The 17,542-nt window shown below is 46.4% G+C and overlaps 1 protein-coding gene across 1 annotated transcript in view; it reads left to right on the plus strand.

The window, feature by feature from the left end:
* Positions 1-621: 621 nt before the first annotated feature.
* HDAC11 (histone deacetylase 11) overlaps positions 622-17,542 on the plus strand; it is a 258,327-nt gene continuing 241,406 nt past the window's right edge. Inside the window, exon 1 of the mRNA XM_078661452.1 lies at positions 622-706. Coding sequence (XP_078517578.1) covers positions 705-706 — 2 coding nt within the window. The 5' untranslated portion in view covers positions 622-704. The remainder of the gene's footprint in view (positions 707-17,542) is intronic.

A 17,542-nucleotide genomic window follows, 5' to 3' on the forward strand; every position in this document is an offset into this window, starting at 1 on the left:
AACCAACTGAGGTTCTTTCCCACGATTGAACTTCAGACCCGCTGTAGTGTTCTCTCAACGATCCCTGTAAATGAACTAACCGACATAGCTAATTCACAGCCGCATTGACCTTTGCCCAGGTTATGTGCTTTATGGCGCGGTCGGCTCAGTAACTTCGAGTTTTTGTTATGCTGAATCAGATCTTACCAGCACATTACACCAAGGTCTTGCTTAAAAAACACCTTACAAATTAATCTGATTGTAAACGGTATTGCTATAGCGCTTAGTTTCCCCTGAAGGCTCTGAACCCAAGGTTAGATGTAAATAAACAATAGATTATTAAAACGTGTAAAAAACATACGCATACAACACATCCTCTCTCGTAGACACCGAAACCGCCCTATCTTGGCCCTCGCCAGTGAAAAACAATATTTGCATCTCCATATGTTAAATATTTCCCTTTCCAGCACAGCGCGTATTTAAGCGCCCGATCCCTCCCTTGTTCGAATGGACTCAGAGCTGCGAGGACCTCGGCAGGGACAGCCAACGGCCGCTCCTTCCGTACGTGCCGTCACCGAGAGCTCCAGCACAGGCCGCAGAGGTGCCACCCCCTGGCTCTGACAGGCTGCTGGCCTATGTCCCCACGCTGGCCACGCCTCTTAGTGACGTAGGCCGTCGTGTTGTGATGCTGGAAGCAGCGCAGCGTAGGACTGCGGAAGCAGAGGATGTAAGTATCCCACCTTGCGGATGTAAACAGACTGCAGTCTGAGGGCGAGTGATCCTGTTTGTTAGAGGATTGGTCAGTGCCCGTCCTGACCCAAGCTTAGGTCAAGGCGAAGAGCTCGTAACGATTGCTGCTCAGGAGTGTGTCAAGGCTCAGCGCTGATAGCTGCAGTGCACTGTGTATCACATGCCCAGGCGACTGCGGCTTTAAATGTGCATGTGTGGTCTGATCGCAGGGAGTGCTGTATCATGGATTTCTGGTGGCTATATGTCGTTGCAATTTTTTATCCAACAAAGTTTATACTAGAATTGCTTTGCTTCTGTTTGTTAAGTAAGAAACCACAAGTCTCAGAAGGCAACCTGCTACTGTATAAAGAACAATGATTGTTTGATGGTACGGTACTTCACCTACAAATTAATAAAACGATTCCATGCCACCGGGGACACCATGCTCAGCTCTGAGCTTATAATTAACAACCCAGTGCTTTTTGGGTGCAGTAGTTTTCATTCACCTCAATTGGTTGCCCCGCCATTGTCCAGAGTGCCAGATCACTTGGCATCACCCTTGATAAAAAATCACTATCTTCCCAGCCACATTGCGACCATGGCCAACAGCGCACTACTCCAATTTAGGCAGCTTTGGGGTATCAGACAATTGATTCCTGAACAAGACCTCAAAATAGTGGTGCAGTCAATCGTTCTCTCTAGACTATACTATGGAAATGTCCTTCTCTCCGGCACACCCAAAGGTCTCCTAGGCCCAATCAGAGCAACTCTACATTCTGCGGCACACTGGCTCCTCATTGAACCGTGGGCCCAATTCGAAATTGCTTGCATTACCTACAGAGCGCATCTCTCCTCCTTACCCTCCTATGTAAACAAGAGACTGAACATTTCCAGATCTAATAGGGGGTGCAGACATGCCCAATCCCTGCTACTGGAACTCCCCACCTTCAGTGGGAGAATGATACATGAACCAGTATTTCTCTGGATGTGCCACTAGAATCTTGAACTCTTTGCCTCTCTCCGTCCGTCCATCTAACCACCTGCCTAGTAATCTTCAAAAAGGACCTTAAGCTCCTCCTTTTTGACAGACATCTTGGTTAATTCACTCTCGATCAGACTTATGTACTTGCTCCACAGCGGTCTGACCTGCCTTTGTTATTTGACCCCACCATCTAAAGTAATGCTATGAATGTGTATTCTCTGCCCATTTACTGTAACTGTTTCTTGTCGTTACTCCTGCACACATCAACTGAAGTAATTATTTGTTTTTAATTGCTAGTAATGTAACCCACTGTAACCCTTATATCCTGCTTGTTGTAAAGCGCGCTAATGCGTTTAGTCCATGTCTGCGCGAAAGTAAATACATTAACCCATTTGGACAGCATTTCTAATTACCATAGTTAGTCGAAAGACTGGAGTTGAAAATGTTGCAAGTGAGTAATCTGGTAACCTTAATAACAGACATTGTGCATGTTTGTAGCCAAGTCTTTGTGCTCCTTTCCTGACAGTTAAGATGTTAGCTTGATGTGTGTATCTTGAAAATGCAGCGTGAACCTCAGTGATTAAATTGTATAAACAATATAACTTCCAAGGATTTAAGATTTACTAATGAGTTTTCTGCAGGTATTGCTCAGTGAAATATTGGTAATTCCAATGTTCTTCTTTTGCTTTCTCTGATATGGCTTCTGTATTGGTCCTATTGCTATGTTCGCACAACACTCACACCCAAATATATTGTCTCAGTACTAGGCAAAGGCCAGCACATACATTTGGATTTGCCCATTTAAAAAAAAAGAATCTGTATTTAATTTATACACTGAAAAGCGTTAGAAAGACGCTGAAGGAAGTTGTGTGAGGAAGAATCGAAGTCTGAATATAGGAAGTCATTAAAAGGCTACCATGCTCTCTGTAAGTTTGCCCGTGCTACGTACTACACAGAAAAAATTACCAATGCCCAGCTTTGTCAGAAGACACTTTCTAAGGTGGTGAAAAATTATTGGATGCTAGTAACATCTTGCCTACAGCCCTTCTTTCACAAAGCCAATGTGATAAGCTTGCTCTTTTTTTCACTCAAAAAGTTGATAATATTTGCTTACAATTGGCCAAAGATTCTGTGAATATAGATTCCACCTTAAATAAAAATACCTCTAATGTGCTTTTAGTGGAGGCTAACCATCCAGCAGCTAAGGCAGAGGGTGCTGTCAAACTAAGTGAATGGTCTCTTTTGGATCTTGCATCCTTCCTGGCTGCCTTATAATCTCTCAAATCAGGCTCTCCGATGGATATCTTTTCCTCCAGTTGAGCTCAGTTTATTGGATACATCTCTCTTAACTATGATTTTGGAGCTCCTTAATTCATCATTGAGGGAAATGTTCATGCCTCAGAGGTGGAAGCACGCTTTGGTTCCTCCTCTTTTAAAAAAAGTTACTTTGGACTATTCGTGTTTGTTGAATTTTCGACCTATCTCCCTGTTACTAGTCTTTTCCAAAGTCTTGGAAAAGCATTTCAACGCCCAGTGCACTGCATTTGTTGAGGCCCATCATTTTTTCCATTCTTCGCAATCAGGCTTTAGGGCCGGGAACAGCACTGAGTCCACCCTTCTTGTCATGACAGAACATCTAAAACAACATCTGGATGCGGGAGGTACTGCAGTGCTCATTCTGTTGGATGTGAGCATGGCATTCAACACAGTGTCCCACTCTATCCTGGCTGACAGACTGGAACCATTTGGCCTTAAGAGTTTAGCCTTGAGGGGGCTTGTTTCATTCCGAAAATACTTTACATTTCAGGTCTTTTTGATTAATGTGAGATCTAGGCCATAAGCCTTGACTTCAGGTGTTCCACAGGGTTCTATTTTGAGTCCCTTGCTATTTAACATCTATGTCCGCCCATTGGTGGAATTAACGTAGAGTTGCGGGCTTACCCTTTTTTCATATGCAGATAATACACAGATTACCTTTTCTTTATCGTCGGGACAGAAGCATGACCTGTCTTTGCTGAACTTGGGTTTGATGAAAATTTCCTCATGGATGAATAAGAACACACTCAAACTTAATGGTGATAAGACTGAGTTCATGGTTCTGGGTAGTAACGCCTCGCTCTGCCTACCTCGTCTACTAAGGTGAAAAATCTGGGATTTATTACTGACGAAAAGCTTTCTATGAAACCATAGGTGACTAAAGTAACCTCGACCTGTTTTGCAGTCCTTAAATGTCTGAAAAAGATTATTTGGTTAATTCCCCTAGCGTATCAAAGGAATGTAAATTAAGGCTTTAGTCATATCCCGATTGGATTATGGCAATGTGCTGTAGCCAGGGTGCGGATATGACTTCTGTCCACCGTTTGCAGATTGTTCAAAATGCTGCTGCTAGGCTGCTTTTGTGCTTACCCAAATATGCCTCAGTCTCCCATTTGTTTCAGGAACTGCACTGGCTCATGGTTTCTAAACATATTGAGTTTAAAGCACTGTGTTATATGATCAAGCCCAAACATGGCTTAGCGCCACTTTACATTCAGGAACTAGTAGTTCCTTATCAGCCTACTTGATCCGAAGCGAGCTGAAAGACAGTGGCGTAGGGCTTTTGCCGCAGATGTTAAGGAGATCTACCTAACTGAGAGGCGAGCCTATCATGGGCTAATCAGGAAGTCCAAAGCGGCATACTATTCCACCAGGATTAGTGAAGCTGGGAACTCCGCAAAGGAATTGTTTCTGCTCTATAAAACTCTCTCGGGTGGGAAACCAGCCATCGCCCCTGACGACTGCTCGGTGGAATCCTGTGATAGGATTGCAAACTTTTTCGCCGAGAAAGTAGCGAAAATTTACTCAGCGTGCCCCAGTCACTCCACCGCAGGGGTGGAGTTTGTGGAAGTCCCGAGGGAATGGGGGGATAGACACACACTGACCAATTTTGCTAGCCCGTCCCCGGAGGCCCTCTTAAGGATCTGTAGGTCCGTTAAGTCCGGCTCCCCACGGGACCCTACCACGCCGAAACGGCTAGCTGATAGCTTGGTAGTGCTAGAACCTTACATCAGACACCTGCAGGACGTGTCATTTCGTACCAGGACCGTGCCCAGAGACTGGAAACAGGCGGTGGTTCTACCTCTTAGGAAGAAGCCCAACATCAGCTTCGAAAAGTTGGAGAACCTCCGACCTGTCTCCCTTCTGCCTTACCTGGCCAAAGTGTCGGAAAAGACGGTAAACATGCAATTGATGGATTTCGTGGAGGAGGCTGCCCTCCTGCACGACACCCAGTTTGGTTTCCGTCCCCGCCACTCAACCGAATCGGCACTCCTGTTGGCTGTGGAGACCTTACGCCAGGGGGTGGATGAGGGTCAGAGCATGGCCCTCATCCTATTGGACCTGAGTGCAGCGTTCGACACTGTAGCCCATACCACCTTGCTACAGTGTCTGAACAGTGGCAGGATATCTGGCGCTGCACTCGAATGGATCCAATCCTTCCTGACAGGGAGAGGCTTTCAGGTCGCCAGGGAGAATGTTATTCCAGGGAAATTGGGTTGGGACAGGGCGTGCCCCAGGGCTCGTCCCTGAGCCCCACCCTATTTAATCTTTATGTCTCCCCGGTGGCACCTATCGTCGAAAGCCATGGTCTGCGCATAGTGTCCTATGCTGACGACACGCAGCTGGTTATCTCCCTCTCACGCGCGCCCTGTCTTGCGGTGGACAGTTTCAGAGCTTGCATGCCAGAACTTGCAACCTGGATGTCCACCAACTGTCTCAAGCTAAACGGCAGCAAGACCGAGGTGCTCGTGGTGGGAGGGAGTCCATCTGTTTGGTTGTCGGCATGGTGGCCCTCATGCCTAGGCGAAGTTCCAACACCCTGTCAGGAGGCAAGGAATCTTGGAGTGTGGCTTGACACAGACCTGTCCTTTGGTCCCCAGATAGGCCTTGTGGTGGGTATCTGCTTCAGCGTCCTAAAAAGTCTGCGGAAGGTTTTAGATCTCCTTCCGACGTCGGCCCGTAGGACGCTGGTGCATGCCCTCATCAGATCGCGCCTGGATTACGGCAATCTGCTGTACCTGGGAGCCACCAGTAAGGCAATAAACCGCCTCCAGGTGCTGCAGAATGCGGCAGCCCGCCTGATTCTAAAATTCCCCAAGAGATCTGCTTCTAAAGTAGCCCTTCAGACCCTTCACTGGCTCCCAGTGAGGAGTAGGGTCGAGTTTAAGGCCCTCTGCACCTGCCATCGCACCCTCACTGGGAAGGCACCAGTACCGCTTCAGAGTCTGGTCACCCGATACGCACCCATGCGCACCCTGCGCTCCTCCTATGGAGGCCTTCTAAAGGTCCCCAGGATAAGAAAGGCTCGCCTGGGAGGCAGATCTTTCCGTTACCTGGCGGCGAAAAGCTGGAATGCCTTACCTCTGGACCTCCGTTTGGAGCCATCTGAACTTGGCTTCAGGAAGAAGCTTAAAACTTACCTATACACACGGTAATCCACCTGACCGTGCGGCCCAGCATTGCCTACTTCACTTGCCATAGCGTGGGGACACGCCAACTGAGCGTAACCAGGCGCTTTATAAAACTCCCTAAAAATAATAATCCCTGAGATCCTCAAATGAAGCTTTGTTTACTGCACCAAGGCTTCGTCTAACCTGTAAGAAGGGCAGTTCTTTTGTCTACCTTGGTCCAAAATTGTGGAATTCTCTGCCTGACATTTATAAAAATTGCAATTCATTACTTATCTTCCGCCAAACCTTTAAGACCTGGCTATTTTAAATCTTTATCCTGGGACACCTTATCTGCGTCTGTCCTGCGCCGAGAAACCATTCGGGGTAGCTGTGCGCATTACAAATTGTTTAAATAAATAAAAAATAAATAAGCAGAGATAGATTCTGCTTAAGTTGTTCCATGTCTGGGTTGAGTGAGTAGCTTACCCACTGATGTTTCTTCTTTGCATTCTGTGATCTGTAGTTCAACATTTATAATGTAAAACAGATTACAGATATTTAAATTCAGTCAAGAAAATGTAACTGGATAGGTTTCTTGCCTGCCATGGGTCACCCCGAGAGCTCCTTTTTTATCTGGTGCTCTAAATCTTGTCACACAAATATTAGCATACCAAGACATTCGGACATCTGAGGAGCTGCACATTTTATTTCAAGAAATACATTGTCTTTTTCCTACACTGACATTAGTTATGTGTACATTAGAAAATCTGCACCGAAAATAATAGAGAGCATTTGATCTGTCACAATAAAACGTTGGTCCTTAACCACTTTAGCTGGCCAGTTGTAACCGTTCAGTGTTTTACTCCTGCGAAGCAGTATTATGATAGTGATAGCCGCTCCACTGTTGGGTTCCTCAGCCTGGAGCCATACTGCATGGAGACCACTCTTGGAAGAGGGCACTTCAACCATCTGCCAGCTGGCACCCCCTCCACCTTGTTGGCCAACATTCCAGGTTTGCAAAAACTGGGATGCATGCAAAAAACACTTGCAATCCACTGAAAGATTTTCCACATTCCTGGAATCATTGAAGAAAAGGATTGGAAACGGCCTAGGATCCCAGGCTCCTGTGTTCTTGTTTGAGGAGGTATGGGGGTTGTCAAGACTATATTTCTAAAGGGAGACAGTATGGTGTGATGGAAGATCGATAGGGGTGTGAAATGAATAAGGTGAGAGGAAAAGCTGACAGGAGAAAGGTGAGAAAAAGCTGTGTGGTGAATGATGAGAGGGAAAAGCCTGAAGCGAGAACGGGAAGGCTTAGAGGAGAGACCGATAATTGTAGGTGAAGATAAATGTGGTTGTAGAATGAGGGGCACAACAGGGTCTTGTATGTTCATGAGTGGGGAGGAAGAGCTGATAGTGAGGTACACTCATAGAAAGAGAGAGAGACAGAGAGAGATTGAGAGGGAAAGAGACAGAGACAGAGAGAGTCCGACAGTGCCATTGAATTACCTAAACTGAGAGATCCACTGAGAGAGAGGACTTAACCCAGTGGTATTTACATATTAATGAAAATGTTTTCTAATAATTTTAGTTCAAAGTAATTGTAATTGTTGATACTGATTGCACTAAACTGTTGTGTTGATAACTGTACAGTGCTTTATGCTACCATGGCAGCACACATTACTGGGCATAAAAAGGGGGCTGAAAAAGTGGAAACGCGGAACCAAGAGAGAGAGAAAAGAAGGAGAAAAGTTAAAAAGAAGGACGAAGGTGTGTTGCGAATGAAGTAGTCTTCAAGACAGATGTCTCAGAGAGTGATGGTACGTGTTTGGTCGTGGGTTTTGTGAACTGACTGGGTGGGAGGTAGGAGATGTACAGACAAGATATTTGGGAAAAGAAGAGGGCAGGATTGTGTAGTAGATGGAAGGAGCTATAAGTTGGTGAGAGGGGTGACAGTGTGATGAATTGCAACATAAGATCCTAGTTGAGCCCGAGAGAGTCTCATTAGGAGCAGGAGATTGCCATTGTGTCTCCAACCAAACCTTTCATTCAGTCTCACTCATAAATGCTTCTACCTGTGTGGCGTAGTTGAGGTCAGATTTGGAAGGGAGGAGATAGACTCTGGGAGGAGAAGCATTCAAGGTTACTTATTTGTAGGTCTTTAATCATGGTTTAGAGAGGGTGTGAAGTAGATGGTTATGTTAGTAGTAGGGCTGGTGTTTCAAATGGGACATACTGAGTGCAGGCACTTGCTGCCTGGATTACCGCATTTGGAGAGTCAGCACTTTACTGCTAAAAATCATGTGAGATTTTGATGAGGTTTTCCAACTCTATCTATTTTGCCCATTTTCCTGCCTGCTGCAACCCAACAGACCTCCGTCTTTCAATGTGTTTCCCTCAAATTAGGATATCTCTCAATTTATTTGAAACCATTTTCTAATTATTTTTACTTTCCCACTACTGTTAGAAGTCAGATCCATGCATTTACCTTCTTTCCACGAGAACTTCCTTATTCTACTACTGAGCTTCCTGTTCATGAGTTCATGGCTATTTTCTTTGGCTAACAACTCATGGCTATGGCAGCCACCACTGCTACGTACAGTTTCCTCTCAGTTTTCGTGTTGCCTGAATATTTCTACAGTCAGTATATTTGCAAAGATGGGAGGTATTTCAGATGATGGGAGCTGGGAATCGGGGCTACAATGGGGAGCAAACTCAATATTCAATATTTTGTAGAGTCTGAGGAAACACATGTAATAGTTCTCATTTTTTCCCTCGAGAGCAAGATGGTTGCGCCCTTTGCCAACATCCAAACGTGCTTTTAGCATAAAGGTATTGTGTGGTGACTATTGTAGTCAACGCCGAGCAATAGCTAAGGAATGTACTTAAAATGATCAACTTACCTCTAGTTTTCTATACATTTATTGAGGGAGGATAATCTTTGGTTAATGTTGTTTTTTGGTCACATTACTCTGAGATCAATTTCAACAATTATGTATTTGTATCCAGTATATGCTAATTTTCCCAGAAACTAGAACCCCAGAAATCCACATTTTACAATTTATAATTTTACCAGGCCATGTATTTTAGCCAAATGTGTATTAAAACGTCACATTTGTCTTTAATTCACTTAAACTACTTTAGGAAGAAACTTAATTCTCCTGTAAAGGGTGTAAAGGTTTGCTATGCGTAGAAGTATATTCCCGGCCCACTGGCTGAATGTGCTTAAATGACCATAGTTTCTAAATTTGACTTAACATTTTTCATGTTTCTAAAAGTGGGATGGGAGTAGCCAAATAATAATATGACCGAGGCTCTGAACATGGCTCTGCTTCTACAGTTTTAAATGTTAGCCCTCCACGTGCCTGGTTACACTTCTGACACCCAAAATAAGATTTGCATTTACTGATAAGAACCAAAAATAGGAGTAGTTGTCAGACCTGATATGGGGCACTTGGCCACTGTGCAGCTTCTGTGCATTTCAGTGCTTTACATTTCGCCTATATCTGCAATAGTGCCAGTTCAGATACTGTGCATTTCCAAAGAAATGTGTGCACATTTAAAGAGGCCTGCAGGTGCAGAGAGGCTCCTGCATTTGGAAATAGACTTTAGAATTCCGGCAAGCTTAGATTTTCCTTTGGGTACAGGGAGTTTCCAAACCTCTGAAGGTTCAGAGAAAGCGATAAGAAGCTTGTGCAGACAGCAGATACTTCTTCTTGTTTTGAAGCTCTTATGGGTACCGCAAAACACTTATACAGGTTTGGGGCAGCCCCTTCACTTTCAGAGACCTCTGCACATTTAGAGAGATAGCTGCATGAGTCTAAGAGATTCATGCCAGTTCAGAGAGACTCACACAGATTCAAAGTAGCTCATATAGATTTGGAAAGATTCTTACAAATTCAGAGAAGATGTCTTTAGGTTCAAAGACTTGGTTGAATGAAAGAGATGATCCTGCTGGTTTTACTTATTTGTGTTGTTGTATTTGCCACTCCTTTTTATTTGCTTTACAAGCAGAGCACACGTTTTTGCAAAAAGTAATTGCTATACATCTGAATTAGACATGCGATACACAATTTTAATAAGGACAAGCATAAAAGTCCTAGGTTGTGGAGGAATTGTGATGGACGAGATCCAATGAAGAGCAAAATAAATAAAATGGTATCCTGAGACATGTAATACAGTACAGGCAATTTACATATGTGAAGACATATAGCTATGTAGCTAAGCATCAGTGGCAAAGGTGGGTCAAGTCTGGTTTACTCGTACCTTGAAGACTCCAGAGACAGGAAGTGCACCTTTAGAGTAGATTTTAATGCTCTTTAGGATGACATGGTCCTGAGATCCACAGAGAGTGCATTTCAGTGATGGGCCCAAGCAGCTAGAGTGAGTTGGAGCACAATGGGTACAAGACATTTTTTTTTTAAACTCTTTTTATTAACATATGCATCATACAACATACGTGGCATATTGTGTGACAATTGGTATTCAAACTTTTCTGTTATAGATATCCAATTGCTTACATTTGGAGATATTTCTTAATGCCAGCGCTTTTACGGCCGATTTGTCAGTTTAGTAGTTAAGTCCACCTTGATGTGGAGGTGGGGGGGGGACAAAGTGGGCAAGAACTAGGAGGTCTCCTATGGTTCCCCGGATCTCCTACTGTCAGAAACCCCTATGTGCTCGCCAATGCTTCCACACCTTCTCCCACTTCCCGGGTCACCCACTACTTTGATACACTACACGCTCTGCTCCCTGGCACCAATCCATGTCCGATTCCCACTCATCCCTGGTCGGGGGGAGCTGCTCTACCTCATGCCTGTGCTATATTTCTCTTGGTCACTATTGCTGCCAATGATAGCCAAATATTTTGAAATTTAGGCCATGGTTCTACACCACTAATATTCAGGTGGAGCTTCTTAGTGTCTAATGGGACTGTTTGCATCGTTACCTGTGTCATTACCCCTACAACCTGTGACCAATACTCTTGAATCTTTGGACATTCCAGAGAACATGAAAAAAGGTGCCTTCCTGGTTACCCCCATGCAGACACTGTGATGTCTCCGCCCTTCCCATCTTGCATTGGATAGTTCTGGAGTAGTAAGACCTGTGCAGAACACGGAGCTGTACCAGACGAAAGCGGGATCTAATGGCAATTTCTCTCGGGCTTTGTATTGCCTCCACCCATTCAATACCTTCCATCTCCCCTAGGTCATTTCCCCATGTCGGTTTAGCCTCAGCAATGAGTCTGGGAGTTGTTTATCAGTTTCTTGTAAATCAGAGAAATACTATTTTCAGGCATAGGTTCCACCAGTAGGCAGTCTTCTAATGGGGATGCCTCAAGCAGCTGTTCACCTTCTATTATGTGCTTTCTTAATGCATGCCCCAATTGCAGGTGTTTAGAATTTCAGTTTCAGCCATGTTTCAGCCAGAGGACTGTCCTCTCCATATGTCACCCATTTGTTCTATGCCAATGAACTCCCTTCAAACCTCCCACCTCGCTACGCCTATTGCTGTGCCATAGCGAAGTTTGGATTATTATCTTGCCGGTCTGCCCCAGAAAGTGTGTTGCCTCCATCCAGGCCTGGGTCAGCATTTGAGAGTGCGTCGTAAGGCTGTGCACTCTTGTTTTTTCATATAGGATTTCCTCATATCTACCCTGATTCATCGCACATCTGGCCATTCGGTACGCTGGCTCCACCTGATCAGAGAAGGTCCAGTCATTCACCACCTGTAATTGTGTCGACCAATAAAATAGTCTAATATCTGGGACCCCCAGCCCTCCCTCATAGGCTCCCCTTTGGAGCTTTTGTAGTGCTAGTCTTGAGGTTGAACCCTGCCACAGTATATGTTGAAACATCCCTGTGTATTCTCCGGAATGTGTCGGGGGGATCTTGAATGGAGTGTTCTGGAGGACATTCAGGAGCCTTGGAAGTGTCAACATTTTAAAAAGGGCTGCTCTCCCCATCAAGGAGATAGGTAAGGAGCTCCAATGAGCTACATCATCCCTCAACCTACTCAGCTGCGGACCCACGTTTAAACCCTGAAATTCTTATGTGTCCCTGGTGACATGTACACTTAGATATTTGAAGCTGTTGTGTACCACCTCAGCCGCGCCATCGGACGGGATCTGAGCTTGCCCTCCCGAGAGTGGCAAGACCACCAACTTAGACCAGTTTATACTGTAGCCAGAGAAGGATCCACACGTTTTGAATACATGTAGTATTCTGCTGATGGTACTAAAGGGTCGTGAAATATAAAGCAGGATGTCATCTGCATTGAGTGAAACATGCTCCACCCATTGCCACTCTGCTAGTGGTTCCAATGCCAGTGCAAATGTCATAGGCGAAAGGGGGCAGCCTTGTCTTGTACCCTTACATAATGCTTATTCCCTTGATCCTACTCTGTTAACTTCAACCCGTGCCAGCGGAGATCCATAAAGGAGGTGAATTCACCCACAGAATTTAGGACCAAAACCCATCCTTGTTAGCACCGTATACATGAAATTCCACTCTATATTGTCGAACGAAATTTTAGCATCTAAAGCTATAGGGCCATTGGCCTCACTTTCTTAGAGTCCTCCATTTAGGCGCTTCAAGTTAAAACGGGGTGCTTCTGTGAGGCATGAAACCGGGGTGCACCAGAGAGGTGATCACCGTACGAAGCCTATTTGCTAGACTCTTAGCCAGTACTTTGGCCTCCACATTTTGGAGTGATATTGGCCTGCACTCCCCCGGAGGTTTGCCAGCTTTGTGAATCAACATCTTTTGTGGGCGTTCATTGGTTCCTGGAAAGGCATCGTTCTGTGCATTGGTTTGACAACCCAGGATGCGCAAAGTTTATACAGTTCTATTGGCAGTCCATTTAGACCTGCCACCCTGCCAGATTACATGTTATGAGTGGCCGCTATCACATCTTCTTCTATTAGATCGAGGTCCAGTCTCTCCCTGTCCTCCCCCTCAATTGTACGTAGGCCGATTCCCTGAAGAAAGGTCTTGCACTCCGACTTGGTCACACCTGAGGCATATACTTCTTCATCTTACCATGCAAATGTCTCTGCGATCCGGGCAATAAATATCTGGACCGCCCCCCTCTTTGTCGAATACCTCCAGCACCCTGGACCTGGTCTGATCTCTCCTTTCTAGCCAGGCCAGCAATTAACCGGCCTTATGGCCCACATCGTATAGGGGACGTTGCATCCCCAGAGCATGTCTCCTGGCCTTATTCTCTTGCAGAGCCCTGAATTTGTGATGCTTAAGTCTCAATCGATGGACCAGGACAGGCCTCCCTTTCACTATCACCCTTTCTTCTAGGGCCCAAACTTCTTATTCAGCCGCGTTGCACTCTGGTCTTTGTTCCTTCTTTTTCCCTCCTATTAATGACTGTATCTGACCTTGGAGATCGGTTTTAAATGCCTCTCAGAGGATGGAGGCTGATTCCACTGAGCACTGATTTTCCACAAAATGCAGCTAAGTTCCTTCCTTTATCTTTTCCCTCATGTACTTGTCTCAGAGAAACCAAATGACTATTCGGGGAATCCGTGGAAATTCCCTAGGGGGTCCCTGCATGAAAACTCCTATTGGGGAATTGGTAGAAATCCCTCTCGCGTAATGTTCGGCCTCCCTAAAGTGCGCTGCTGTTGCGGCATGCATGAAGATGTAGTACAGGCAAGAGTACCTGTTATGTGCTGAGGCAAGGGGAGTGTATTGCCTATGTGTCAGATTGTGCAGCCTCCAAAGGTCTACTAGGCCGATGACAACAACAAAGGAAACCAATGGGCCCATCCCGCCTCTATGGGTCGCCCCCTCATTCTGTCTGCATCTGGGTTCATCACATCATTCATGTCCCTTCCCAGAACTAGCGTTCCAGATGGCATTGTCAGGAGTAGGGAGCTCACCTCCGGTAGGGTCACCACATATAGGCAAGGAGGGATATAAACGTAACAAAACTGGAGCGGCTGACCCTCCCATGTGCCTGTTACTACCCGGTATGTCCTTAAGAATCATTCCTTGTAGAGTGCACTATGTATGGCAATGATTTTTTTTTTTTTGAAAACCTTTATTGATTCGATCAAAGCAGTACAAGCGCAGGCCTACAACCACTGGGGCCCGGCCGCAAACTCAGGAAATATAAGCAGAAGCATTGCACATGTTTACGGCTCAAGGAGTAATCACGGTGTAATCATAATACATGGTTGTAGGCACCACGAAGCACAAGGATGGAAGAGGTTTCATTTTTTATAGTTTTGAAGAAGTAGCTGTGGCTATATCATCGAAGGCATCACACTACACGATAAACAAGAAGAGACGGGAGGGGCGTATCCCTCCACGCAATCGGGAATCGGTGATGAGCAATACGGCCTAAAACACACTACGCCCGCCGAAGGCAGGCCAGGAGTAAAGGTCAAACAATGGCAAGCAATTTAGCGAAAGCATCATCCGAAAAACCCACCCTTCCGAGACAATACAGTAGAGGCAAGTGCAGATGCCCGACAGAGAAAAGGATGAAAGAAGGAGATACAGCCAACCCTACTAAGAAAGGAAGAGAGAAAGGGACCATAGAACAAAACAAACTAAAATAACAAAACCCCCCCAACACCCGCCACCCTACATCACCGTAATGGCTATGGCCTACCCCACTAACAGCGTGCCTGTCGCCCCAGAATTACCCTAAAGAAAGGAAAATAAAAGATAAAGAAAGAGAGGAGAACAATAAAACACACTCCCGGTCTCCTTAACCCCCCGCCATTAGCGACCTCCCCAGGACATATTATCCACTATTAAGAGCAAGTATTGACCCCATACAAGGGGAGGACATCATCAAAAAACTGCCCGACTCCCATTAGAATAAAAGGTACATTTCCGGCATAAATCACAAAGCACGGCTAACTCCAAAAAAGTCAAAAATCAACCCTGACCAGTACGGTTCTTTACAAACGCCCAAGTGGCCCGAGCCACGGTGACATCAAGGTAGTCGAAGCGTCCAGAACAATTTGGGGCTGCAGAATCGGGTTGAAGATAGGAAACAAAATGGCGACATCCGAAAATACGACAACAAAGGATGATGAAAGGGAAGGGCGATTCTCTCCGAAAGTCACTGAAAAACTGTCCATGTCGCTCACAGCCTTTAGCGACGATGTTTCGCCAAACAGGAGTCCGGTATGGAAAGCCAACAACGTTCGTGGGTGCGCCATCTACGAGGCCAGAGTCATAAAATTGGGATAAAGCAGGTTTCCGCTCGAGGACCTCGGAAGGACATGCAGGATATTCCTCGGGAACCATAGCTCGCTGATAACTGGTCGGAACATCGTCGTCCGGTCTCAAGCAAATAGTATCCAGCGTTACAGACATCCGTTGGTACGTGACAACAAAGTGAGAGTGGAGCGCCCCTATGGCGGCCATTACGGACCTCAACGATGGCGCGCCGTCCGTCCCCTCCATCTCCGTCCCCCGAGACGAAGCAGGACTCGGGTCACGGAACACCGTCGAGGCACAGGCACACACTGAGCTGGCAATAACAGCGGGCGCTTTCACAGCAGGCAGAGACGGCACCTTCGCCACCCGCGGGGGCCAGCCCGTCAACCCCGGCCTCCCAGAAGGGTCTCCGGGCGTCGGACCCCCGACCGAGGCCACTGATATTACTCGCGTCACCGTACCATGTCCTTCGAGAAGCTGGTTGCTTTATTATCAGCCGGAAGCGGAAAAGTGATCCGAGATCGGGAGACCGGATGCACCCCTGGTCCCACAGTCGCTGTTGTTCACTTCCAGCCCGAATGGGCCAGAAATCGAGGTCCCGGCTGAAGCCCTGGAGCAGGCCGAGGATAGAGCTCGACGTAACTTCGTCCCCCGGTAAGTTAGAAAAACCGGACTTGCACCTCAGGAGTCAGAAAGATTTCATGCGCATGGGAGTCCGGCACGATTGAAGGATAATAGACAGGATATACGAGCTGCCGGCGGAGGTCGGCGGAGCCTGGAGCTTATGCGGCCATCTTGCTTCGTTGCGTAGCCTGCCTGGGCAATGATTTTTTGAGCAGTATTCCCACCCCCCTCCCATATGCCGGTTACTGCCCGGTATATCCTTAAGAATCATTCCATGTGGAGTGTACTATGTATGGCAATGATTTTTTGAGCAGTATTCCCACCCCTCTGAATGGGTTATCATCATGTAACCGAAGAGATCCAGTGCCTTATATTGTGTACCCCTAAGATGGGCTTTCTGAAGCGAAATGCCGCTTAATTAGTTGTAATACAAGTGTTCGCTTAATTGTATTCCATCAGACCATTGACATTCCAGGACCAGATGCTCAATGCTACCCCTCTTGGGCCTGCCATGATGATGTAAGTGGGATATGCTCCCCGTCATTTTCCAGGATAAGCAGGAGATAAATGAATTCGCAGTGGACTCTCGACGACTCCCGTATCCCCTACCTCCCTCTTGGTGCCGTGTTGCAATGATACAGTTACGTAACTAAGAAAACCTTCCCTAAAGAGTGCCTGTCGGCCCAGAACTACGATAATGAAATGTGGGTTGGCTGCGCTTGCCACCATAACCAATTTTAGTAGGATAACATAACTTAGCAATCCCTTATGAAAGACCTCTGAGTAGGGGTCATATGTTGATGTCTCAAGAGCCCATCCCCAGACAGGCCAGCATTTACTTTGAAGTTACAAAGTCTTCCACCCCCCTATTTCTTACCAACCATTACTTCTAATAGCACGAGTCCCACCATAGTCTGCACTGGGAGGTGAGTGTCTTATTCAGTACATGATCCTGAGTCTCTCAGGAGCCCCCTCGGGACTCCACAGAGTGTGGCATCTCAGTATGTTCCGGGTTCCGGAAATTGTCTGTTGGGCCCTGACCCTTTCCAGCCCTCGTCTGCCTCCCTTTGTGAGTCACAGGCCTCCATCCCTCCACCCAATTCCATGCCTCTTCCGGCAAGGTAAAGTGCCACAACTTGCCTTCAGACACAATGCATAATTTAGCTGGGAACATAATCATATATTTAATGTCCTTGTCCCTCAATACTTTTTTAACCGCTTAAAAGCTTTGCCGTTGTTTCTGCATTTCCACTCCGACTCGGTATGCAGAAGATGACACGTTCACTGTGTACTTATCGAGCTTATTCGTTTGCGTGGGTCTAGGCCCACAATTTCTGACCATGTCAGCCGTGGTGAGCCCTCAGCGCGTGACCGCCTCTCTCCGAGTTCCGTTCTCCCTGTGAGGTATCAGGGGCCAATGAGAGCAGCATGAGAGGACCCCACTGCCCTCCACTGTCAGGTCGGGTGGCTCTGGTGCAGCCAGCGACTCACCCCTTTCTCCTCTATTCAGTGCTTAATGTCACTAAGTTAAGGACCATCGGCACGTCCAGTGAGTTGGGGGGCTGCCAGTGCCCACTGAGGCCTCCTACACCTCCTGCCCCCTGTGTCCC

The sequence above is a fragment of the Lissotriton helveticus genome, chromosome 9 (genome assembly GCF_964261635.1).
Source record: "Lissotriton helveticus chromosome 9, aLisHel1.1, whole genome shotgun sequence".
In the NCBI taxonomy this organism is placed as follows: Eukaryota; Metazoa; Chordata; class Amphibia; order Caudata; family Salamandridae; genus Lissotriton; species Lissotriton helveticus.